This window comes from Piliocolobus tephrosceles, chromosome 1 (assembly GCF_002776525.5).
Source record: "Piliocolobus tephrosceles isolate RC106 chromosome 1, ASM277652v3, whole genome shotgun sequence".
Lineage (NCBI taxonomy): Eukaryota > Metazoa > Chordata > Mammalia > Primates > Cercopithecidae > Piliocolobus > Piliocolobus tephrosceles.
This window is the reverse complement of record NC_045434.1, coordinates 168,047,074-168,073,287: the sequence shown is the minus strand read 5'-3', so window position 1 is coordinate 168,073,287 and position 26,214 is coordinate 168,047,074. Positions and strand designations below refer to the sequence as shown.

Below are 26,214 nucleotides of genomic sequence, written 5' to 3'. Positions count from 1 at the left end.
ACGTGTGGGACTTCAATCAGCTTTTGTCAAGGATCACAGACATTTAAGGAAAAACTCCAACATGAAAGAGAGACATCAGCCTTCAGCTCCAGCCTCACAACTGAGCACAGTGTGTGGCCTGCCCTGATTTATATGGTGCTCTGACCCAGCAGGGCATTGCCACCTCCACGGACAAGCATCTGCCAAGATGTTCAGGTCCAGCCTTCAACACTGACACCATGTGGCAGGGGCTGAAGTGAGGGCACTAGATGGGACTTTGGCTCCCTTTCTCTATTCCTGGAGTTTGGAGGCAGAGCCGGCCTGCTTTAGACAAAGTTCCCAGGGTTCCTGGGTCAATTCAGGAGGGTGAAGGCCCCTGGATGGATACTTCATTAGCTTCTTGCTAATGAAGGCCTAAGATGAGCAATTAATTGGAAAAATAAGGCCGGGTGCAGTGGCTCACACCTGTAATCCCAGCACTTTGGGAGGCTGAGGTGGGCAGATCACCTGAGGTCAGGAGTTCGAGACCAGCCTGGCCAACATGGTGAAACCACATCTCTACTAAAACTACAAAAATTAGCCGGGTGTGGTGGCAGGCACCTGTAATCCCAGCTGCTCAGGAGGCTGAGGTAAGAGAATTCCTTGAACCCAGGAGGCGGAGATTGCAGTGAGCCAACAATGTGCCATTGCACTCCAGCCTGGGCAATAGAGCAGGATTCTGTCTTGAAGGAAAAGAAAAGAGAAGAGAAGAGAAGAGAAGAGAAGAGAAGAGAAAAGAAGGGAAGGGAAGGGAGAAGAAAAGAGAAAAGAGAAAGGAAGGAAGGAAGGCAGGAAGGAAGGAAGGAAGAAGGGAGGGAAGGAGGGAGGAAGGAAAATTAGTGGTGCTTTTATTTGTACCCTGAGTTGGTAAAGCACCCATGTAAGTTATAGAATGAGTCAGTTTTATCTACACTCTGCCACCAGTGACCACAACTATCCAAACTGACAAGTAACACACGTGGGAGAGTTCTTTTCTACAGTAGAATATCTTTAAAATTAATAACAGCAATTGCATATACATACACAGCATGCTACAGATTACAAAGCTCTTATCCATCTCTGCCTGCCTCTGAGCCAGCCCTGTGAGATTGCAGGGCAGAATGGCTGTCCCTAGGAAACGGAGGCTCAGAGAGGGACATGACCTGCCCATGGTCACCAAGTCAGCAAGTCCCCATCCCACCGCTGTTGCAGGTCCCTCAGCTGCCTCCCAGGCATGTCAGATGCCAGGTCGCTATGCTGTCTATTCAAAGCAGCATCAAGACCACAATGGCAATAACCATGAGGATTCCAGCCAGGATGCAAAGCCCCAGGAAGACGATGTCACTGGTATCCTGGGCCACCATGGTCACTGGACCCTCCAGTGCCTCTGCCTCATCCCCGGGTGGTGCTTCCTGAAGGTGCTCTGCAGTGGCAGCATAGGGACCCAGCCAGTGAGAGCCAGAGAGCAGGTGGACAGAAGCCTCCTTGCGCCGCGGCTCACAGCGGACCTCGTACTCATGGATGTCCTCCCGCCCTGCGGCCGAGAAGTCGATGTACAGCACGCTGACAATCACTGAAGTGTTGTTTCTTCTCTGTGGGGTCACAGGGTACTCGTCACACCTGAAGGAGCTTAGGCTGACCTTGTTTCCCTATATATGTGGGGGTCTCAGTACCAGGGGGCAGAGCCCGAGGAGCCTGTGTTCGAGTCCTAACTCTGAGCCTCAGTGGTCCCATCTGTAAAAGGGGTGCCGTGAGGGTGAGCTGTCTGGAAGGACAATATCAGATTTGATGCCAGTGTTTCTCCGGCTAATGTTCTAGGGTCATTTGCCATGGTCCAGGCTCTATATTTTTAAATATCTTACTTAATTCTCACAACAACCTTCTCTTACTGGTACCATTAAAACCCCCATGTGGCCGGGTGCAGTGACTCATGCCTGTAATCCCAGCACTTTGGGAGGCCGAGGCAGGCAGATCATGAGGTCAGGAGATCGAGACCATCTTGGCTAACACAGTGAAACCCCATGTCTACTAAAAATACAAAAAATTAGCTGGGCGTGGTGGCGGGCGCCTGTAGTCCCAGCTACTCTGGAGGCTGAGGCAGGAGAATGGCGTGAACCCGGGAGGCAGAGGTTGCAGTGAGCCAAGATCGTGCCACTGCACTCCAGCCTGGGCGACAGAGCGAGACTCCATCTCAAAAACAAAACAAAACAAAACAAAACAAAAAACATGTTACAGAGGAGGAAACTAAGGCCCCGAGGTTAAATCCCTTGCCTGAGGTCACACAGCATACAAGTGACAGAGCCCATATTCTCACTCAGATCTGCCCAACTCTTAACTGTGCTCTTGGCCATCACACCTCACTCAAACAAAATAATATAGAACCAAAGGAGGCTTTTCAAAACATCGACCCCAATCCTCTATCCTTGGCAAATTTACAGATGTGGCCACTGAGGCCTGGAAGGGTGATGACTTGCCCAGAGCTAGGTCAGAAACCAAGTCTCCTGCCTCCACATTAGGAGCTTTGTCCCCGGTGCTGTGTGGCTTCCCCCTGCAGCCTTTTCTCTTGATGATATCTGCAGTAGGTATCCTGCTGTTGAGTCCCTTGCCACCCCAGGGACAGCAGCCTTGTGTTGGGAAGAGCCATCGAGGAACAAGATGTGGGAGCCTGGCACCCTGCTGCCCTCCCCTCCACCTCGGATGAAGGAGTCGAGTGGCCCTGAGACGACGGGCCCGCAGGCCCAGGCTGGAGGGCAGCATTGCGACGGGCAGTCCGGCATGGTCAGCAGCGATGCAGAACTACTCTCCCCACCACGCCCAATCTGCCACAGCCACTGCCTTCTTCAGGGTTTCCTAATTGGCCCCATCTAGCAAGTAGCACTTCTGAGAGGACACTTCTAAAAATCAAAGCTGCCTAGCAGAGTCACAGCAGCCGTGAATAGTAGGAAGTCCCCAACACCAAAGACTGGGTGACCCTTTTGGGATTGAACAGGTGTCACAAATCAGGAGGGTTCTTGTGTGTGTGTGTGTGTGTGTTTTGTTGTTGCTATTTTTATTTTTTTAGAGACGGAGTCTTGCTCTGTTGCCCAGGCTGGAGTGTAGTGGCGCGATCTTGGCTCACTGCAACCTCTGCCTCCAGGGTTCAAGCAATTCTCATGCCTCAGCCTCCCAAGTAGCTGGGATTACAGGAGTCCACTGCCACACCCAGCTAATTTTTGTATTTTTAGTAGAGACAAGGTTTCACTATGTTGACCAGGCTGGTCACAAATCAGTTTTATGGACTAGGTGACTTCGTGTGTCTCTTCCAACTCTAGGCTTCCAAAAGGCTCTGATTCCATGTCCCCACAGGAGCTCCTGCTCCCATCTGAGAAGAACTTGTGCCCTGGATTTTTGGGATATAGAATCAGGACACTGGGGAAAGAAAGACTCCTGAGAGTGGAAGGGGACCCAGTGAAAGGCTAATGTTAATCTATACAACAAGGAAGGGAGGGAAAAATCAGAGAATGGGGGTAGGGGGAATCTTTAGGGGGTTTTGATGAGTGACAGACTTGACAAAGAAAGAAAAGCCACACAACATGGGGTGTTGATGGCTGTGGAGGGAGTCAGGTCTCTAATGTTTTTAAAGAGATGCACGTAAAGATTGGCGTTACTTTTTATCATTGTCAGCTGTTTGAGCTGCGTATCTTCGAAAGCAACTCTATGCAAACACTGATCCTTGAGGGTCTAGGATTTATAAGGGTTACACTAAGAATCCATGAATCTAAGGTTCTCTGATTTTATGTTTCCAAGATACACCAAGATTCCACGGTTCTGTGTTTCTGAGTTCTGGTGGTGGTTCTGTGACTATGAGACTGTGAGTGTATGTGAGTCCTTGGTTCCAGGATTTCCTGAGTCCCTGCTTCTCGGATGCTTTGTCTCCATCATTCCATGACTTTATGGAATGTGGTTCTGTCCCAAACAAAACCCCTGGGAGACTTAGGGCATGGAGTAGGGGGAGGGCAGAATACCTTGGCAGCCAGGACTGGTCCCCTACCCTCCTCCTCTTCTCAGGTCAAAAGGATGGTGGCTGCCAGGAGCATTGAACAGGCAGAGGGTGGCGTGGAGGGGCCAGAGGCTTACATGTGGCTAATGTTGGGAGGCGGGGGAGGGTTTGCTGGAAAGCACATGATTTCTGCTAAGTCAGACTGCAAAGTCCCTGGATTTCAAGGCCGGGGAGTCTTTCCAACAGAGGCCACTGTTCCTTTTCTCCGTACCCCACTTCCTGACCTGTCCCTAAGCATACAAATATCCAGGGGGCTTGAGCCACTGCCCAGTGACTCTCTGAGGGCCCTATGTCTGGGTTCACGGCCTCCAAAATACAAGGATAGTAGGGAAAATGGACTTGTAAGCCTCACAGCCTTTTGAGGGAGGGGATCCTATGCCTTGAAAGGGCCTTTTGTGCTGTGGAGCCCAGGGATGGATCTGGATCACCAGGTTGGGGAGGGGTGGGAGAAGCAGGGCTCCCACAGCTCTGCATATTAAAGGGGTGAGGTCTTCAGGGTCCTTGGGGAGCTCTGAAGGGAAAGGGGAGGAACAGCCAACAGGGCCCCTGTAGCAGGAGTGACCGGCGTCTTTAGATTGCTGCTGAGGTTAGGCAGCAGCAGCTGGGGTTAGGAAAGAGAGCTGGGAAGAGAAAAGGAAGAGAGCTGGGAACCGGAGGGACCGCCTCTCCTCTGTCTCTCCTCTTGGAGTTCTTTGCTACATTTACCCTGAGCAAATTGGTTGAGGTAAGTAAAGCCAAGAAGGGCTTAGCTCTGCATCCAGGCCTGTGAGGCCCCCAGAGCCAGGAGAAGCTGAATTTTCAGGAATGTCAGATGCCTTTCAGCAGGGTCAGAGTCCCTCCCTTGTGCCTGCCCCCTCCCCCCAGCCCCTACCTGAGACTCAGTGCCGCAGGTATCAAAGCGGGCCTGGATCCTGAAGTTGCCGCCGACCTCCTGGGCAGCACAGCTCCGGCTGCCCAGGTAGACCTTGGTCCGCTCCAGCGGGGCCAGCGCCTGCGTGGAGATCAGGATCTGGAAGTCCGTGCGGGAGCAGCTCACGTTCATGGGCACCACTGGGAACCAGAGGGAGGAGCTGGAGGCCTTAGGGTCAGGCAGTCTGGCCCTCAACTCCCCCATGCCCCCCACCCTCCCACAAAGGGTGGTGGATGGGGAAACTGAGGCCCAGAGTAGGAAAAACTCTTATGGAATCCTACAGGGCACGGTAAGGGATATCTTAGATGGGTTACTCCGTTCAACTCCATCAGACTGTGAGCTCCTCAGGGAAGGCACCGAGTCTGATTCTCTCAGCGTCCTCTGGGCCCAGCACAGAGCTTGGCAGGCCCAGTGAATGCTGAGTGAATGAATGAATGAATGTTCTTAATAATCATAAAGTTCATCTACTAATCTCTTGGCCATGTGCCAGGCAATTCATTTAATTATTTAACAAATATATTGATGGCCTACTATGTGCAGGCCCTATGCTCAGCACCACAAATACAAAAATGAGGAAAAAACACAGCTGAAATTCTTGCCTTGTGGAGCTTACATTCTAGATGGGGGAGGGGGCAATAAATGTAAAATACACCCACGTGTCAGAGTGCCCTGAAAGAAAATCAAGCAAAGAAGAAAGAGCAGGAGAGTAGAACGAATTGAGGAGGAGTGAGGAAGGAGAGTTTCAGTTTTAAAAAGGGTGGCAAGGGAAGCCTCACTTTCCCTCCCTACAATGACTCCCCAGGAGGTAGATGTGACTAAACTCATTTTACAGGTTTGGAAATTGACACTCTGAGAGATGAAGTTGTTTGCAGTGGCCAACCGGGTGGACAGGATTTCAAAGTTGGTGGTCTGTTCGCCCTATTCAGCAGCCTCCTGCAGCCCTCCTGGCCAGGATGGTCGCACATGACTCACAGTGTCTGCTTTGGGTGAGCATGTTTGTGTGTGTGCATGTGCATGCATGCAGGGGCAGGGGTGAGGGAAGGAAGGCGGCTGCCTGGTGGGAGGAAAAGGAAAGCGAGCTGGCAGGGAGAGGCCTGGAACTCTCAACCCCTCTCCGGGAAATGCCTCAGACATATTTCAGCCTCTGGTGTCTGGGCAGTCAGGGATTTATGGGCCAGCCGTCTCCCACGATGATCTCGGTGGTGCTGAACTGTGTGTCACCCCCAACTGGCACTGTGGCTGCCCTCCCAGTGGGAAGGTCTCCTGCAGCCTGGGCCGCATCTGGAGCCTCACCCAGTGGGAGTGCTCCTGTCTGCCCCTGGGCCCCCACGGGGATCTGAGGGGAAGGGATGTGGGGTGGAGTTGGAGTGGGCATTCCTGCCCTGAAGCCCCTGGAACAGGAACTGGGATGAGAACCCCCCCAACTTTCTCTCCTTCTCTGCAGAAGGGGCGTGTCCTAGATCACACAGGGCTGGGAGAGGGCCTGGGAGAGTTCTGAAAATGAGATTATCAGAGGCAAAAGGAACTTTAAAGATCTTTCCGTCAATATCCTCCTCTTACAGGTGGAAAAACTGAGGCCCACAGAGACATAGGGCAATGCCAGCTAGTGGAGGCAGAGCCAATGGAGCTGAGCTCTCCAGGGCTGTGCTAACAGAGCCACAGCTCTCCCACCTGGGCTTCCAGGTGGAGCCCACTGAGGCCCGAAGGGGCTGGGCCTGCCCAAGTTCACGGCTCTGCCGCAATCTTGCTGTAGCTCACGATCTCCTCCATCCCTGGCCCCAACTGCCCTTGCATATGGAGCAAGGAAAGATTTTTTAAATGCTGAACAGGCCTGAGACACCTTCCTGAAGGAAAGATGTCCTTGGATCCAGGCATTGTGACCTTGTTACTTCCTTTGGCCTTCACGACCACCTGTCTAGGGCCTTCATCAACCTCTTATATAGATGAGCCCTCTTGGATGATCAGTAAATGGCAGCATTTGGACGTGACCCTGGTCTCTCTGAGCTTAGCTCTGGGCTCCCCTCCCTCGTGTCCCTCTCAAACAAGCAAGAAGAAGGCAGCAGAGTAAGTTCTAATCCTGGTTGTGCCACTGACTGCCCATGTGGTCACAATGAAGTCTTTCCCCTCAGCACCTCCGTTGCTATGCCTGCACAATGAGGAGCTTTGCTTGGCCAGGAAGAGAGCACGATAGGTGCAGAGTGCAGACATTTCTGCGCCCATAGACAAGGAAGGGTGGGAGGAGGGAAGCAATGGTGGACCCTCTTGGCTGACAAATCTACACAATAATATGGAGTCTGAGAAAGCCAAATACCAGCTCCCCAGCTTCCTCTACAGCAAGGCAGGGCCATCTGACTGAGTTCAAACTGTTTGGACATTTTGTAAAAGTCTTGTGAGAGGTTCTAAAGACGCTTTTGCTTTCTTGATAAAGAGTCATTTGCAGCTGGCACTTCCCTTGTTCTCTCTAGCCTTGAACATGGATGTGATGCCTGGAGCTATGGCAGCCATCTTGCAGCTGTGAGGCTCAGAGAGTCCCAGAGATAACACTTGGAACAGTGTTGAGCCCCTGGACCAATACAGCAGCTGCCTAGCTCCAGGCTTCTTGTTGAGTGAGGAAAAACAAGCACCATTTTTTCAATGAGTAGCTCTGAATGATACAAGCAGGGCTGGTAGGCATCCCTACGGTTATACCAATTTTTTTGCCATAAACAATATTAGCATATTTTGTCTATTTCCCCTGGATACAGGGGACCAATAACAACACAGGGGCCAGGGGGAAGGAACCAGATGGGGAGGGGTGAGGACTTGTGAAGTTAGGAGCTGGGGAAGGAGGCTCTGCAATAGTGGAAATAAGCAGGAGCCCTGCCGTCCAGTCTCAGGGGTCCCGAGAGTGGGCAAGGGTGTAGCCAACGGAAAAGGCACTGGAGAAGACCATTCATGGGGGGCAGGACAAACTGGTGGGATGGAGGAAAGAGGCTGCAAAGACTAAGGCTGCAAAGCCTCCCCTTCCCCCTCAATGGACCCACTCCCACAGCCCAGCTGACCTCCGATGTAGGCCACGGAGAAGCCCCTGCGGGTGGTGCTGCGGTCCGTGTGCAGCAGAAGCAGAAGCTGGTTGTGGCTTGAAGTGACAGGTGGTGGCAGGTGGTGTCCACACCAATTCCCCAGCAGGGGTGCCTCCTCACTGGCCCCATCGAAGGCTGCCAGATGGTCAAAGTCACAGGTCTTGGTCAGGCTGTTGGGCTCCTCCAGGTCCAGGTCCAGGAAGAATACCTTGACCCGGTAGCCCGGGGGCAGGCGGATGGTCCAGTGGCAGCGGATGTTGTTGGGGTAGGAACTGGGGTACCGTGGGCTGGAGAAGTTGCCCCGCATGGTCATGTATACCTCCTGGCATTGTCCTGGGTGGGGGAGGGGGATGTGGGAGGAGCAACAGTGAGGGGAGAGGAGAAGTCACCCTCTGCAGTTACAGCTTAGGCAGCAGGCGCCACAGTGGTCCTAAAACCACCGGGCAGGTTGTGGGCACCATGGCTAGCAAACCAGACAATTGATCCCACCTAGCTGAAAGTTGGGATGCTTGATCCCAAAGCTTGTTTTAAACTGCAACTTGCTGAAAGCTGGGACTTGCATTCCAACCGACAGTCCCCATCACGGGTATAGGCCTTGTTAGGAATTCACTAATAATACACAATACCTGTCCTCAGAGTTACCTCCAAACTCCCTGGCTTGACAGATGATGTGGTTCATGCCTGGCCTTTCCCCTTTTCTCACTGCCCCATTTGGTATGTACTATGAGCATACCAAACACTCCTTGCCCTCCAGGCTTTTGCACATGCTGTTCCTTCTGCTTGGAACACCCTTCCCTTCTGCTTCCATCTAACTCCTTCAGGGTACTGCTGAATTCTTTCCCCACGAAGTCATCCATGATTCTTACTGATGGGTAGCACAGATCATAATGGCTTGCATTGTCTGTTTCCTTATAATCTCTCTAACTAGACTATAAACTTCCCATGACTTCATACATTCATTTGTAAAAATACTCAGTAACTACTATGTGCCAGGTGCAAAGATAAGCCCATACGGGACTCAGTCAGACAGGGGAGATTGACAAGCAAACCACATATAGAAGAGACAAATGTTAGATCATAGTGTAAAAAACTTCTATAAGGAGTTGAAAAAGGGATCAATTCTGGTAAAACAGGAAGTCTTTGCAGAGGTGACATGCTTATGTCTTGGCATTGGCCAAAGGTATGCTAGAGCATTCCAGGTAGAGACAGTGCAGAAAGCCCAAGGCCGCTGGGGGGCAGAAAGGTGTGATCCCTGCACGTGTAATGGGGAGATAGGAACCCAGTAGGCACAGGAGGATTCGGGGTGGAGCTCCAGCCCCTCCTACCTGAGAAGTAGTAGGCCTTGAAGCCACGGCCTCCGATGTTGAAGTCGGACTTGAAGATCACCTGCAGTTCGTGGCCCAGAGACATGAGGGTGGGGGGCCTGGTGCTGCCACAGTAGTGGTGCCCATGGGTGGGGCCAGGCCCCCCAAGCACAGCCACGTAGTCATAGGTGCACTCCTCATTGCCTTCCACTTGGAAGTCCACGAACACCAGCTTGACGCTGGCAGGGCCAGCGGCCCGGATCACCCAGTGGCACTCCATGCTGTTGGGGTAGTTGTTGGGGTACTCAGGGCTGGTGAGGACCCCCGACAGGCCAGTCAGGACGCCTCCACACACATCTGCAAGAGAGCCCACTTGAGCTGACCTTTCTTTCTCCTTGTGGTTCCCAATTTCCTCCCTTGAGAACCAGACACCCCAACATGCTGCCCCCAGAGGTATCTCATGAGGGTCTCATTACCATCCACCAAGCACCTGCTACCCAAGTAGCAAGTGTAGTACGTGCACAGGCCTAGCACTTGGCACCTATGCTGCCTGTTCAGATCCTCAGACTAGCCCCACAAGGACTGTGCTGCAGTTTCTCTGATTTTATAATTAAGAAAAGGGAGGCAAAGAGAAGTTCAGTAGCTTATTGAGTTTATCCCAGGCAGACCCTGAGATAAGGATTTGAGTGCAAGGAGTTTGCTTGGGAGATCCAGGGGCCCCCAGATGGGGAGGGAGGGAGTGGACACAGAAGGGGAGGTGTGTTCAAGCCAGCTGCTGACCTGCAGGGGAACTCTGGGGACAGGGTAAAGCACACACTTCCGAGTTCTGTCAATCTAGGAGGGAGGGAGCTGCGGCATTTATATGCCAACTCCCCAGAGTGCAGGTGGAGGGCTGCTGTGGGCTGGGAGTGACCTACTGAGACTTCAGAAAAAACCCTCCAACAAAGAACTGTGGAGTTTGGCAGACGCACACTGAAGTGGCAGGGCCCAAGGAACATGGTCAGGGCCCTGAGAGCAGTCACCCGACTGGTAACTGAGAAAGTAGGATTTGAACCCAGGAAGACTTACTGTGGACCCTGTGCACTTGACCCTTGTGACCTTCACTCTCCACTCCTATGAGGCACAGTGGGGCACAGAGGCTGGGGTGCCTGAGCTCAGGAATGTAATCAAACCTCCCTAACAGATGAGGAAACCGAGACTTAGAGAGAGGACCTGATGAAGTAGAGCTTGGTTTGACATCTGAAGACTAGTCTCCCATCTCTGCCTTTTATTAGCTGTGTGACTCCGGGGAAGTAACCCCACCTCTCTGAGCCTCATTGGAACATTAGAGATCGTAAGACTGAACCAGCTTGATCCACTGGGCTCAGACTTGAGCAGAGTCTGAGAATATGCTGCTGGAAACTCTCAGGAAGCCAGCTTGGCCAGTACAACCACACAGCAAGTGTGGGTGAATGCCGTGACTTGCCGGAGGTCACCAGCAGGGAGGGCACATGTGGGATGTATTTCCTGAGACCCCAGCGTCTCACCCTATGGCACGGCTGTGTGACCAGGGCTCTGGATGGGGCGTCTGAGGACTTGGCGTCTTTTCCCAGTGCTGGCCCAGCCGTGTGACTTTATGAAGGCCCTCTCAGGTACTCAGATTTTGTGAAATGAGAGGGCAGATTTAGATAGCCTGTGAGATCCCTTCCAACACTAACAACCTTCTCAGAGGCTTCCAAACTGTGCCCTGGGGCTCCTCAGCAGCCCCCTGGAGCACCTGCTGGCACCTGGTGCAAATTTCATTCTTATGCTGTATTTCAAGCTTTCTTTTAATGTAATGAAAAGACAACACCCACAGTTTTTAATATCTTTAATAAGATATTAAAATTTAAATATTCTACATTTTAAAATTTAACTCACTGGAGGTCATCCGTATTTACTTGTGTTTTTAATGATTGGCTTATAAGAAGTTAAAATATGACTTTACAGGCTGCGCATGGTGGCTCACGCCTGTAATCCCAGCACTTTGGGAGGCCAAGACGGGCGGATCACGAGGTCAGGAGATGGAGACCATCCTGGCTAACATGGTGAAACCCCGTCTCTACTAAAAAATACAAAAAACTAGCCGGGCGAGGTGGCGGGCGCCTGTAGTCCCAGCTACTCAGGAGGCTGAAGCAGGAGAATGGTGTAAACCTAGGAGGCGGAGCTTGCAGTGAGCGGAGATTGCACCACTGCACTCCACCCTGGGTGACAGAGTGAGACTCCATCTCAAAAAAAAAAAAAAAAATGTTGGGAAATGTGGCTGATGGTATTATGACTTTGATATCCTAACATTCTACAAATCTAAGGGTCTAAAATTCCAAAACTATTATTAGATCAGCCTGTGGTTCTTGTGTTGTGGCATTCTACAATTCTATCCTTCTAAATGCGGCAGTGACTGGGGTCCCACCTGAGTCCCCGGGATTGCTGTTGGTGGACCCTGGGGACCAGTAGCCTCTGTGGGTGTCTACTGTTTGAGCTAACATCAACAAGGCCTTGATTCTGGCATTGGGAAGAAGCAGGAGGTTTGAGCCTTTGCACAGAACCTGGGGACAAGGATGAGTGAATCAAAGACAATGACAAGAAGAGCAAGGCCTCCTCTCCCCTCACTAGACTGAGACGCCAAGTGTCAAGCCTGGCTGAAGGAGGGAGGGGTTAGGGACACATGATATAAAAGTCACCAGCTCCACCCAGACCCTACTGCGGGAACTCTGGCAAGGATTCCCAAGCTGTGAAGTGGTGGGATGCCGCAGAAGGTGGCAACAGCAGTGGTGTCCCCTCCTGTGGCCTTATGCCATGACAGAGGACAAGAAGGACAAGGGTAGTAGAGCGTGAGAGCCTCATTCCTGAGCACAGTGCGACCCTCTGAGGACTCTGGGAGAAATGGAGGGAGGCATGGGGAGCATTGCCATGAAGGTGGGAACCCCAGCTACCAGGATTACCAGCATGGACATGAACGGTGAGGCGGCTGCTTTTGCCTTATAAACTATGCATGAGAGCTGGGTCGTGCAGGATACAGAGCAGCCTATGTGCCAAGATGATGAGACCCTGCAGGTCTCACCTGAGCCCTGCTGCTATCTTCCCACCTCTACCCCAGAACCAGCTCTTCCACTGCCAAATCCCCCCTTGAACTCCTGGGCTCAAGTCATCCTCCCACTTTGTTGCCAAAGCACCAGGATTACAGGTGTGAGCCACTGCACCAGGTCCCTAAGGCCCCCTGTTGACCTTTCTGGTAGCCTGCAGAAAAGCCATGGCTGGCCACGTGCTTGTCCGAGTGGAAGACGACAGACATAACATGCCAGGAGGAGGTGAAGGGCGGTGGGGGCACCTTGCCGCAGAACCTCCCCAGCAGGTTGCCCTTGTCCGGTGAGGCCCCATTGTAGATCTCCAGGAAGTCAAAGCTGCAGGTGTCATGGTACTCCAGGTCAAAGGCATAGAAGGTGAGCAGCACCGAGGAGCCCTCAGCCACCACAATCAGCCAGCTGCACTCTGTGTTGTAGGGGTACAGTCTAGGGAAGTTGGGACTGGAGAAGTTTCCAGAAGGTGCTGAGAGCACACCCCCACATTTGATACCTGGGGCAAGAGAGAAGGATGGCTGAGACTCCATGCTGGAGTCTTGGGTACATGTGGTAAGGGCAGTGGGCCCAGCTACAAAGCTGGATTCTTGGGATGGAATGAGGGAACACAAGGCCATGTGTTTATTTGCTCATGCATCTGCTTATTCTTCAGATGCTGATCAAGCATGCTGGTATTCATTCCACAAATACTGTTTGAGTGCTAGGCATTGTTCTAGGTGCTGGGATCACGGCAGACACAAAACAGACAAAACCTCTACCCTCATGGAGCCTACATTCTGGCAGGCAAGACAGACAATAAACATAGCAGGGAAACTATAGAGTTTATGGGGCCAGGTGCAGTGGCTCACGCCTGTAATCCCAGCACTTTGGGAGGCCAAGGTGGGCAGATCACAAGGTCAGGAGTTCGAGACCAGCCTGGCCAATATAGTGAAATCCCGTCTCTACTAAAAATACAAAAATTAGCCAGGTGTGGTGGCACGCACTTGTAGTCCCAGTACCTGGGAGGCTGAGGCAGGAGAATTGCTTGCACCCCCAAGGCAGAGGTTGCAGTGAGTCGAGATCATGCCACTGCACTCCAGCTTGGGCGACAGAGGGAGACTCTGTCTCCAAAAAAAAAAAAAAAAAAAAAAAAAAAAAAAAAAAAAAATATATATATATATATATATATATATATATATACACACACACACATATGACGGCCTCAGAATGTTAGTTAAAACATTATGCAGTAGGGAATTTAAGTTAATTATTAAAACATTATTTTGAAATTAATAATAATAATAACCCTGCAAGTGAAAATATGCACAGTCTACTACAATGTTAAAAGTACGTTTTTATATGTGCAGATTTGCTTGTGTTTAACAAAAGAAAACAATGGAAAGAAACTAATAAGAATAATTCTCTGTCAGGGGAAGTAGTAAAAAGAGGGGAGGAAGCAGGCATGACGGCTGGATCTCCTTAAATGTATCCTGTTTCATAATTTTCACTTTGTAAGCACATAAAATATTTTATATAATTTTAAGAGATCAAAAAAAAGTTAAGTAACCCCTAAATATCCCATACTGAAACAAATAAACTGAATCTTACCAACTTGGAGCCACAGTCACATGGGGAAAAATGATTTCAAATGACTTTGAAAGACAGTATTTTGACCACACAGTCCTAGTGGGATATATCTCAAGGACAAAATGAACTGCAGCAACATCTTAAACTATATTCAGTAAACTTACTATTAGTAATAATATTAAATATCATTTTACAATTATTATATATTAGAGCAAATAAGTAAGTTAATGTCAATAGAAACCAATATTTTCAGTGTAAGAGTGATAGGTATGATTTTTTTTTTTTTTCTTTAGACGGAGTCTGGCGCTGTAGTGCAGGCTGGAGTGCAGTGGCATGATGCCAGCTCACTGCAATCTCTGCCTTCCAGGTTGAAGCGATTCTCATGCCTCAGCCTCCCAAGTAGCTGGGATTATAGGTGCCCATCACCACGCCCAGCTAATTTTTGTATTTTTAGTAGAGACAGGGTTTCACCATGTTGGGCAGGCTGGTCTCAAACTCCTGATCTCAGGTGGTCCACTGGCCTCGGCCTCCCAAAGTGCAGGATTACAGGCATGAGTCACCGCGCCCAGCCTGATAGGTATAAATTTAAAATAGTAAGTAAAACTCTTATGATCCTTAATTTGAATTGAAAGTATCAGTGTGAGCTTCATTTACTTTTATATTTTAAAAATTTATTTCCTAGTTCTGTTTACCAAGAAGGCCTAGAATCCAGTGGCATTTTCCACCTCTAGGCTTTCGATTAGGATTCTTATGTTCAGCTAAAATGAACAAGGCTCTTTAGAGCAATGTCTGGTACCAGGTTTAATACAGGAACTACACAAAATATGCTTGGTTATCTTGCTATGCTAAACAGCAAAGAAGCTATCAAAGACTGCTGAGATTGTGTCAAAAGACACAGAAACCTAGCCAGTCGCAGTGGCTCACGCCTGTAATCCCAGCACTTTGGGAGATTGAGGTGGGCCGATTGCTTGAGCTCACCAGTTTGAGACCAGCCCAGGCAACATGGCGAAACCCTGTCTCTACTAACAATACAAAAATTAGCTGGGTGTGGTGGCACACGCCTGTAATCCCAGTTTCTCAGGAGGCTGAGACGTGAGAATCGCTTGAACCCAGCAGGTGGAGTTTGCAGTGAGCTGAGATTGTGCCACCACACTCCAGCCTGGGTGACAGAGCAAGACTCCATCTCAAAAAAAAAAAGACACAGAAACCTACTTGAAGTGGCTTCCACTGGCTAAAGAAGGTACAATTCGAGCATCAAAAGAGAGTAATGCTTGCAGTGGATTGAAACATATAACATATATAAAAACAATAATTCACAATGTAACCCGAAAGAAATTAAAATGAAAGTCATTGGTGTATTTTAGAGGTTGCTAGACCCTAACTCATTTATCAATTTTTTTAAGGAAATTGATAAATAGAAATTTAACATCTGCTTGGCCTTTCCTATATGGACTGTATTTCTGGACAACTAAATAGATGGTGAGGGAAAACTTTTTATTTTTATTTATTTACTTTTTAAGACTGAGTCTCGCTGTTGTCAGCTCAGGCTGGAGTGCAATGGCATGATCTTGGCTCACTGCAACCTCTACCTCCCGGGTTCCAGCAATTCTCCTGCCTCAGCCTCCTGAGTAGCTGAGATTAGAGGTGCCTGCCACCATGCCCAGCTAATTTTTGTAGTTTTAGTACAGACAGGGTTTCACTATATTGGCCAGGCTGGTCTCAAACTCCTGACCTCAAGTGATCCACCCACCTGGGCTTCTCAAAGTGCTGTGATTACAGGCGTGAGCCACCGCGCCCACCCAGGAAAACTTATTTATGGAAAACCTCAGAAAGAATAACAACACTAGGAAAACATAATTTTGGCTGGCCATGATGGCTCAGATCTGTAATCCCAGCAATTTGGGAGGGCAAGGCAGGAGGATCACTTGAGTCCAGGAGTTTGAGACCAGCCTGAGCAACATAGTGAGACCCTGTCTGTACAAATAGTAATACTTTTATAAAAAATTTAAAAGTCAAATATCAACCAAATGCAATGTATGGACCTTGTTTGGATTCTGATTTGAACAAATGAAGTATAAAATATATATATATTTATATATAATATAAATATATATTTATATATAATGTATTATATTATATATATATATTTTTGGTCAATAATTGGGGAAAACTGAACATGAATTGAGTTAGCACATAAATTAAGGAATGAAGCCGGGAGTGGTGGAGTGCTCCTGTGGTCCCAGGTTCTCAAGAGGCTGAGGCAGGAGAACCACTGGAGCCCAGGAGTTCGAGGCTACAGTGAGCTATGGCCACAGCACTGCCCTGCAGCCTGGGTGACAGAGAGAGACCTTGTCTCTAAAATTTCTTTTTTTAAATTAAGGACTTATTATACCATGATAAAGGTATTGAGGTTATGTATAGTTTTATGTGTTTCTCTGTTAGAGACATATTCTGACGTATTTATGGGTGAAATAATATGGCATCTGAGATAGGCTTTAGATTTCTCCACACCTCCCAGAATGGGGCTGGGGTGAGATAGAAGAAACAAGAAAGGCAGAACGTTGATAATTATTGAAGATGATTGATGGGGACATAGGGATTCATTGTATGATTTTCTGTGCTTTGGGTGTGTTTGAAATTTTTCATAATTAAAAGCTAACAAAATAGCCAGCACATCCCTGGTCACCTTCTCAATGAGGCCTTCCCTAACCACCCTATTTACACCTGAAACCCTCTCCCCAGCTCATGCTCCTTCTCTCTCTTTAGTACCATATGCTTCTCCATAGAATTCGTCACGATCTAACATACTATTTATTTTACTTATTGATTTGGTTCAGTATCCTGCCAGAAAATGTAAGCTCTATGAGCACAAGGATTTCTGTCCCTCTCCCTGCTGTATTGCAAGCACCCGGAGCAGTATCTGGCACAAAGCTGGTGCTCAGTGTATATTTGCTGAATGAGTGAGTGAGTGAATGATCTTATATAACCCTCACAACAGCCCCATGAACTAGGCAGGGCAGGTGCTACTGACTCATTTTACAGATGAGAAAACTGAGCCCCGGAAAGGGACGTTACTTGCTGTAGTGGACATCTATTGCTTTGGGTCTACCCAATACCTCTTCCTCTGCCTCTTGCAACAATAGCCCCCTCTTTTAGACACTGCTCCCCTCCTTACCTCCACGTAGTAACCCTCCCTCCTCTTCCTTGCCCCAGGGGTGGACGCCTGACTCTAGCTGGGGAGTCCTGGGGCTCCCGCCACCACCACAGTGACTGGCCCGCGGGGTGGGCATGTGCTCCAGGCCGGGCCAGAGTTCTGCTCAGAATGTCCACATAGGGATTCTTTCCTTTCTGGTCCCTTGACTGGGAGGGGGAGCCCTGGGGGTGGAATAAGGTCCATACATTGCATTTGGTCAGTATTTGACTCTTTTGACTTTTTAAAAAAATTATTATTATCCAGGTGTGGTGGTTCATGCCTGTAATCCCAGCCCTTTGGGAGGCCAAGGTGGGTGGATCACCTGAGGTCAGGAGTTCAAGACCAGCCTGGCCAACATGGTGAAACCCCGTCTCTACTAAAAATACAAAATTAGCCGGGTGTGGTGGTGCACTCCTGTAATCCCAGCTACTCAGGAGGCTGAGACAGGAGAATTGTTTGAACCCAGGAGGCAGAGGCTGCACTGAGCCGACTGCACTCCACTGCACTCCAGCCTGGGTGAGACAGTGAGACTTCGTTTCAAAAAAAAATTTTTTTTTAAATTATTTATGCTCAGGGCTTAAGGAAAAACCCCCTCTGTGAACTGGAAGAGCCATGTGAAAAGTGGAAGTGGCCCTGGAGCCCAGAGGCCCTGGCTGTGGCATCCCTGAGCCCAGCTCGGCTACCTCCTGCCTCCCTGGTTACAGAGCCAATGTATTCTTCTTTTTGCTTCAACTCATCCAGGTTGAGTTTCTGTCACTTGCAACCAAAAGCATCCTGAAGAATATACTTAACTAAATCCCCGTAAGAGAAGACGCACTCGCTTAACGTGTGCCCTGTACCAGGCCTGTGCTGATTCAAAATGGGCCCCTCCGTAGGAACCTTACCATGGGGTTGGGGAGGGGGCATCATGGAAATGAGACAAAACACACAGCGTGATTGCACTGTGGCCACAAAGGGGCTCTGGAGCCCGGGGAGAGGAAATCCAGTCTTCCTGGGGCCAGCAGTATCAAGGAGGGGCAAGATTCCCAGAGCGGGTGATATTTGAGTTTGTCTAGGAAGAATGAGTTTCATCAGTTGGGGAAGATTTGCAGGGAGGGAATGGCATGGACAAAGGCTCAGACACACGTGCACTTAGCCTCTGTGAGCCGTGAAATGGGGACAGTGGTGCCTCCCTTGCTGGGTGACTGTGAGCGCTGATGAGCTAAAGGCTGTGTGAGGGCCACACAGATGCATATTATTGGCTCTCTGCCTGGATCTTGGAGTGGGACAGGGCAGGAATGGCATCTAATTCATACCTTTATGGCAAAAGGACAAAGAGATATTCTGTCCAATGCCTGTTGTTGTCCTTCCCCCAGCCCTTCCCACAGGACAGGGAAAGACACCAGAGCATCAGAGCGAAATTCTTACAGCCCAGGTGGCTCCAGTCATCAGCATAAGCAGAGACCTTGTCCACTAGGATCCAGCCAGGCACACTGATACCCAGGGTTACCCCAAGGCCCCTTAAGCCCCAGTGGCTGGAAAATAGGAACAGCTAGCTCCTCCCACTACCCAGGCATGGGTTGAGACACTTGGGTGCCCATCCCATCTCTGTCAGTGACTGGGTGACTGGCAAGGTACAATTCCTCCCTGAGCCCCACTTGAGCCTTGCAGAAGGGTGAAATGATATCACCCCAGCTTCACAGACAGGTAAACAACGCTTGAAAAGCCAGAGCAGCTCAAAGCCACTGGGGACCACAGTGCAGGCAGAGGGTTCCAGGAGCCCCAGTGAAGGCGTGTGTGAGGTTGATGGAGGATGTGGAAGGCCGTGGAGGGAGTGGTATTTGATCTGAGCTTGAAGGGTGAGCCAGATGTTCTCAGGTGGAAAAAGGGAAAAGAGATTTTCCAGACAGAGGGGACAGCAGGACTTAAGATCCCTCAGGGTGAAGCAGAAGGGGTTGTGATTCCCCTACCAGAGCATGGGATGCCCAAGGGATACAGGAAACTGAGGCTCAATACGATATGGAAGTTGGAGCCCACACTCAGAGGGCACTGAATACCATAAGAAGGAACTTTGATTTCACTTGCTTGGCAGTGGGATGGACAGCAGGGTCTCAGGAGGAGAATAAAGACTCTTCAGCAATAGGCTGGGCGTGGTGGCTCACGCCTGTAAGTCCTAGCACTTTGGGAGGCCGAGGCAGGCGGATCATCTGAGGTCAGGAGTTCGAGACCAGCGTGACCAACGTGGTGAAACCCCGTCCCTACTAAAAATACAAAAATTAGCCAGTTGTGGTGGCACACGCCTGTAATCCCAGCTACTCGGGAGGCTGAGATAGGAGAATTGTTTGAACCTGGGAGGTGGAGGTTGCTGTGAGCTGAGATTGGGCCACTGTACTCCAGCCTGGGTGACAGAGCAAGACTCTGTCTCAAAAAACAAACAAACAAACAACAACAAAAAAACTCTTTAGCAATAAACCTTTAATAGTTTTTGGAGCCATTCCCTTCAACCTGGGTGACCATGTAGTCTTGGACAGGTTACTTAATATCTCTAGCCCTCAGTTTCTTCATCTGGAAAATGGGGGACTAACATCCACCTTGAAGTTTGTTGTGCATATTAAATACAACCTACATGTGAAACATCCAACACATGGCAGACACTCAATAAATATTGTCTTCCCCCCCCATCTCAGGAACAAATACATTCTCAACTCAGCCACATCCCCTAAAAGGACCTCCTGCTTTCTGGCTTCCCATGTAGAAACTTCTTGAGCCCCTGGCTGCTGCCTGCCCACCTCCTTCCCCTCCCAGTTTGGGTCTGTCCCAAGAGTGCCTACCTTCCATGGCTTGGGCCCGGGGCCCTGGGCCCAGCAGTGCCACTGCCAGCAGCAGGCAAGCCCCCCGCTCTGCCAGCATCTCCTCACCAGGGGCCCCCACAGGTCTGCCGAGCTCAGGTAGGCCAGGATCTGAGGGTCCGGAGCAGGGGAGAGAGGTGAGGCTGAAAGGGCCTCCAAGTTAATGATGGCATGAATAATTCACTGGCCCCTAGAATTAGTAAGCCGATCCCTGGGTACTTCCTTCACTCACTGTCAAGTGACGGATCTGGTGTCACCAGGTTTACACGTTCTGAGATCTGCACCGACCACAGTGTATCAGGAAGGGAAGAAACTCGGGCCTGGAAGGAAAGTGGGTGGTGGAGAAAAGGCATAACTTTTGGGGCCAGGTAGATCTGGAATCAATCCCAGTTCAGCCTGTAACTTGCCAGGTCACCTTGGACAAGTCATTTAACTCCTCTGGTCTGGGTCTTCTCATCCATCCAGCAGGGCTGTTCAGCTCCGACCCAGAGGCTGTTGTGAAAATGAAAGGAGACGGCACTTGCTAAAGCACAGAGTAGGTGCTTGCTACAGGTTCTTCCCACCCCAACTCCTGAGGGAGCTGAAAGGAGCCTGTATTTAGTGGGACACGCGGGACAACTTCCTTCAGACATGCGGATTTAGCTCAGAGGAGGGAAGGAGGTTGCTGTGGACAGTTGATGAAGGAAAAGTCTTTTTCACACAAGAATGAAGCAGGAATAACAGAAAATCATATTGTGCAACTCCTAATGCAATAATAGGTCTGGGCCCCAGTGTAACTTCTGGCCGAGAATATGAAATGTTTGCTCCTTTATTGATCCCAAGCCTTGCTTGAACATCGTTTTGTGCCAGGCCCTGCACAAGGAGCTGGTGCTGCAGAAATGCCCTGGGAACTTTGTGTCCAACAGGAAGTGGGCTCTTCCTTCTCCTCTGGAGTCTTTTGATTTGGTTCAGTTCAGCCCAACACGCATTTCTAAGCTCCTTCTCTGTTCAGAGCCTGTGCCAGGCATGGGGACAGCAGGGGGACATGGCATGTTCCTGCTCTCCCAGTGAGGATCCTGGGCACTTTCTGGCAGACTAAGGTCTGAATCCTGGCTCCACCCCTGCCTGGCTGTGGTAGCCTGGGAAAGTAACCCAACTCTGTAACTCTGAGGCCAGGTTCCTGGATTGCGAAATTGGAGCAAGAATTAGTAGCCTGCAGTTTGCTGAGAGGATTAAACATGATAGTATATGAGAAGTCTTAGCCAGTGCCTGGCTCAGTGCATAGACACACTCAAGATTTCTGTTTATCCTAGAGGAACCCAGACAGCCTCATCTGCCAGACAGCATGTGCCTCTGGCCCATCCTTTTGTCAGGAAGTCCCCAGGGAGCCCTTTGCTGCGGGCATGGGAGGTCTTGTGGAAGGTGTTCAGTGGAGCCTCAGGATCTGTCAGGCCTGAGGGATTGGCTAACCTGTGGAGGTTGATTGGCAGGAAAGAAGTGTTCAGCTGTTCCAGGCAGTCTGAGAAAATGGTAGTTTCTTTTTTTTTTTTTTTGAGACAGAGTCTTTCTCTGTCATCCAGGCTGGAGTGCAATGGCGTGATCTCAGCTCACTGCAATCTCTGCCTCCCAGGTTCACACGATTCTCCTGCCTCAGCTAATTTTTGCATTTTTAGTAGAAACGGGGTTTCACCATGTTGCCCAGGCTGGTCTTGAACTGCTGACCTCATGATCTGCTAGCCTAGGCCTCCCAAAGTGCTGGGATTACAGGCGAGAGCCACCGTGCCTGGCCAGATGGGAGTTTCTTAAACACTTATCATGTGTATGAGAGAGGAAGGCAGGGAGAGGCACCAACCCAGTACCTGCTGGGTGCAGGGCCCGGTGCTGGGAGCCTCACATGTGGGTGCAGCCTCCCAGCTTTCACAGCATTCAGTATACTCCCAAAGGACGGGAGGAAACTGAAGCTCAAAGGGCTGGAGCCACTGTTTTGGGTTGAGTTCCTTCACATGAAGACCCTGGGACAAGCAGTGGATTTGGGAGGCGATCCCGGAAAGCACAGGCAAGGAAGTGGGACAAGGAGAGGAAAGAAGCCAGTTCAAAGAATGTCAGTGAGCAAGTTACCACTGTTAGCAACCAGAGCTAAGTCCCAGGGGGAACCTCCAGGACACAATGTGGACTGTGCCTCTCACTAATCCACCGGAGGAGGAAGAAGTAGAATGCTGATCACCAACTCCCAGTGCCCTTGGAAGCTGCTCTGAGGATCTTATCTCCCAGATATTTCCAACCTGCTGTGCATGGCCCCAAATCCCTGAAGCAGAGAGTACAGGGGACTACAGGCAGAAGCTGTCTGCATGATGGGAACAGTGAATGCCACAGGATGGGGCAGGGCCGTGACAGCACCTACTGAGCCATCCATAATGAAAGACTATTGGCCAGGCGCAGTGGCTCACGCCTGTAATCCCAGCACTTTGGGAGGCCCAGGCAAGCAGATCATGAGGTCAAGAGATCAAGACCATCCTGGCCAACATGGTGAAACCCTGTCTCTACTAAAAATACAAAAATTAGCCAGGTGTGGTGGCGTGTGCCTCTAGTCCCAGCTACTCGGGACGCTGAGGCAGGAGAATCGCTTGAACCTGGGAGGCAGAGGTTGCAGTGAGCCGAGATCATGCCACTGCACTCCAGTCTGGCAACAGAGCGAGACTCCATCTCAAAAAAAAAAAAAAGACTGTCATCATTACAGTGACCTCATCCTGCACTTGATAGACTCCTGTATTAGTCTGTTTTTACACTGCTCTAAAGAACTATCTGACACTGGAGTTATGAGGAAAAGAGGTTTCATGGACTCACAGTTCCACAGGCTTAACAGGAAGCATGACTGGGAGGCCTCAGGAAACTTACGAACATGGCGGAAGGGGAAGGGGAAGCAAGCATGTCTTACCATGATGGAGCAGGAGAGAAAGAGCAAGGCGGGAGGCACCACACACTCTTAAACCATTCGATCTCATGAGAACTCACTCACTATCATGAGAAGAACATGGAGAAATCTGTCCCAATAATCTAATCACCTCCCATCAGGCCCCTCCTTCAACACATGAGGGTTACAATTCTATAGAAGATTTGGGTGGGAATAGAGAACCAAACCATATCCCCTCCAGAATCATCCCACCTCTGAAATATTGTCCCACTCCCTGAAACAACCACTTCTGGGCACCCTCATCAGCCTTTTCAATGACACCCCATTCATGGTAACTGCCATAATGGCCCCTGGGTCCCTCAAAATCAACAGCTCCCACCCAAACTAAACTAGTCACTGTCCCCAGTAGCAAACTTGCTTCTCCTCTGATGGTTCCTATTTTAGATAGTGGTGCAACCAACCGATAAAGCCAGCAATGTAGGTGCCTGCCCCAACTTCCTTTCCCCTCATTCCCACATCCATTGGTCACACTTGAGCTTAGTCACCACTTCTGCCTTTGAAATGGCATCTGAAGCCATGACTACCTGTTCGCCATCTCTCCTGCATGATTTCAGCAGCCTCCTCACTGGCCTGGGTATCTCTGCTCCTGCCTGCTCCCTGCCCACCCTAAAACCACATTCTACTACTTGCTGCCCTGTCCCATCCTGTGAGCTTTCTAAAATGCTAATCTGAGCCAGGCATGGTGGCTCACACCTGTAATCCCAGCACTTTGCGAGGCTGAGGCAGGCAGATCACTTGAGGTCAGGAGTTCAAGACCAGCCTTGCCAACATGGTGAAACCCCGTCTCGACTAAAAATACAAAAATTAGTTGGGCGTGGTGGTGGGCACCTGTAATATCAGCTACTCGGGAGGCTGAGGCAGGAGAATCACTTGAACCTGGGAGTCGGAGGTTGCAGTGAGCTGAGATCGCGCCACTGCACTCCAGCCTGGGTGACAGAGCAAGACTCTGTCTCAAAAAAATAAATTAAATAAATTAATTAAATAAATAAAATAAAATAAAATGCTAATCTGATCATGTCATTCTTCCGCTTAGGCTAAAATCCAAAGTCCTCTTTTGGCATTCATACTCCTTCAGGTCACCTCCCCAACACGTCTCAGACTTTGTCCCCTGGCCCCCTGACATTTCCCTCACTTCTCTGCATGTGCTGTGCCCTGAGCCTGCATTGCCCTGAGCCTGCATTGCCCTGCTTTCTGTCCCACTGTCCCTTGGTGGACTCAGAACCTTTAAAACAGTTGTCACCTCCTCCAAGGGGTTATCTTGACCCCACCCCAAGCTGGGAGGGTTCCTCCTCTCTGGGTGCACCTCTAGCACAGAGGGGACACCTGCACCCTAGCTGGTTGGTTTTTCCGAGGATATTCTTGGCCTTCTGGCCTTCTGCTCTGCACAAAGCTTGGCCCAGAGCGCATCCTCTCCCTTATGTCCATCTCCACTGCCTCCCTAGTGCTCCTAAGTGCTCAGCAGCCATCCGTGGATTGAACTACTCAAGGATGCACCACTAGGAAGTGTCTTTGTCAATGTGAACCCATGTTCATATGTGTTCAAAATCTGCTTTTAACCCTGCTGAGTCCATGTGGGCTGCCATGACAAAATGCTATAGACCAGGTGCCTTATCAGCAACAGACGTTTACTTCTCCCCGTTCTGGAGGCTGGGAGTCCAAGTTCAAGGTGCCAGCAGATTCTGTCTGGTAAGGGCCCATTTCCTGGCTCACAGATGGCTTCTTGCCATGTCCTCACATGGTGGAAGGGGTGAGCAAGCTCCCGTGGGCCTATTTTATAAGGGTGCTAATCCCATCACCTCCCCAACGGCCCTGCCGCCTAGTACCAGAACCATGGGGTTGGGATTTCATGAATTTTGGGGCAGCTATTCAGACTATAGCACCTGCTGGATGGAGTGGCAGGGTGGCCTGGTATAGCGGTTCAGTAGGAGCGCCCAGAACCCAGACCACATCAGTTCAAATCACAGCTCTGGCAGTTACTAGCTATGTGCCTTGGACAAGTTACTTGGTCTGTCTAGGCCTCTGATTCCTCATCGGTGAAATGAGGAGAGTTGTGTCTACCTGCAGGGCATGATAAGGATTGAAGGGGCCAGCAGGTGGGGAATGTGGAGACCTGTGCCACCACATTGTATAAGAAGTTCGGAATGCACCAACCTCATTGAAGACCGCAAGTCTTCTTGTATTTTTTCTTTCGAACCCATCTCTCCGTGAAGTCACTGCTGGGTGGGGCCTCCTGCTGCCTGGCTGCCCCTCCCTCCAATCAGCAGCCTGGCTGACTTCTCTCCTGGTCCCCAGGGGAGGTGGTAGAGAGGGAACAAAGGCCGTCTGCCTGTTAGGGGCATTAGGGAGTGCCTGAGCCACCCACAAGATGAGTCAATATGGGTGCCTGCCAGTGTCCTGCTGTGCTGACTCCCATGGCCAAGCCCTGAGGACCCACCCTCAAACTTCCAGGGCTCTCGTGGTATGTCATGACCTCTTCTCCCTATGGCTGGCTCTGCAGCACGCTGGAGCTAGTAGACCCAGGGCTCTCCAGGAGGTTGTGAGTGTGCTCCTGGGATGGATGCTGTCCGGGCGCAGGGGGCTGATGCTGTGTGTGCCCATTTCTGGCACTGTGCGCATATGTGCCTCATCTCTGGGTGTATGTTTCATCATCTGGTCTTGCTGTTTCCTTGGGTACATGATCCCATCTTAATATCTATGCACTAGGCACTAAGTATAGTAGTCTTTCTGTGGGTGACTGTCCTCTGCTTGTGAATATGCCTTGTGTGGCCGGGCGCAGTGGCTCACCCCTGTAATCCCAGCACTTTGGGAGGCCAAGGTAGACAGATCACCTGAGGTCAAGAGTTCGAGACCAGCCTGGCCAACATGGCAAAACCCTGTCTCTACTAAAAATACGAAAATTAGCTGGGAGTGGTGGTGAGCACCTGTAATCCCAGCTACTCGGGAGGCTGAGGCAGGAAAATCACTTGAACCCAAGGGGTAGAGGTTGCAGTGAGCCAAGATCATCGTGTCATTGCACTCCAGCCTGGGCGACAGAGTGAGACTCCAGAAAAAAAAAGAATATGCCTTTTTTTTTGGAGAAAAAAAATTCTCCAAAAAAAAAAAAAGAATATGCCTTGTGCCACTGCACCCATCATTGCGTTCATACCTGATTCCTTATACATGTATCCATCTCTGTGCACACGCCTGGATCACACAGTACTATCTCAGTATATACACGTCTCTCTATACATCTAGGGATGTATAACTAGATCTGCATGTATCCAGATGCAT

General features: G+C 50.1%; 1 protein-coding gene across 1 annotated transcript; it reads right to left on the bottom strand.

Moving 5' to 3' along the window:
• Positions 1-998: 998 nt before the first annotated feature.
• CDCP2 (CUB domain containing protein 2) lies at positions 999-20,314 on the bottom strand. The gene is made up of 7 exons (XM_023186901.1): positions 20,227-20,314; positions 19,977-20,137; positions 12,556-12,903; positions 9,334-9,669; positions 7,988-8,341; positions 4,908-5,086; positions 999-1,589 (listed from the first exon to the last, which is right to left on the bottom strand). The coding sequence occupies exons 2-7, from the start codon at positions 20,053-20,055 to the stop codon at positions 1,263-1,265; spliced, it is 1,623 nt and encodes a 540-aa protein (XP_023042669.1). The 5' UTR covers positions 20,056-20,137; positions 20,227-20,314; the 3' UTR covers positions 999-1,262.
• Between the last annotated feature and the right edge of the window lie 5,900 nt (positions 20,315-26,214).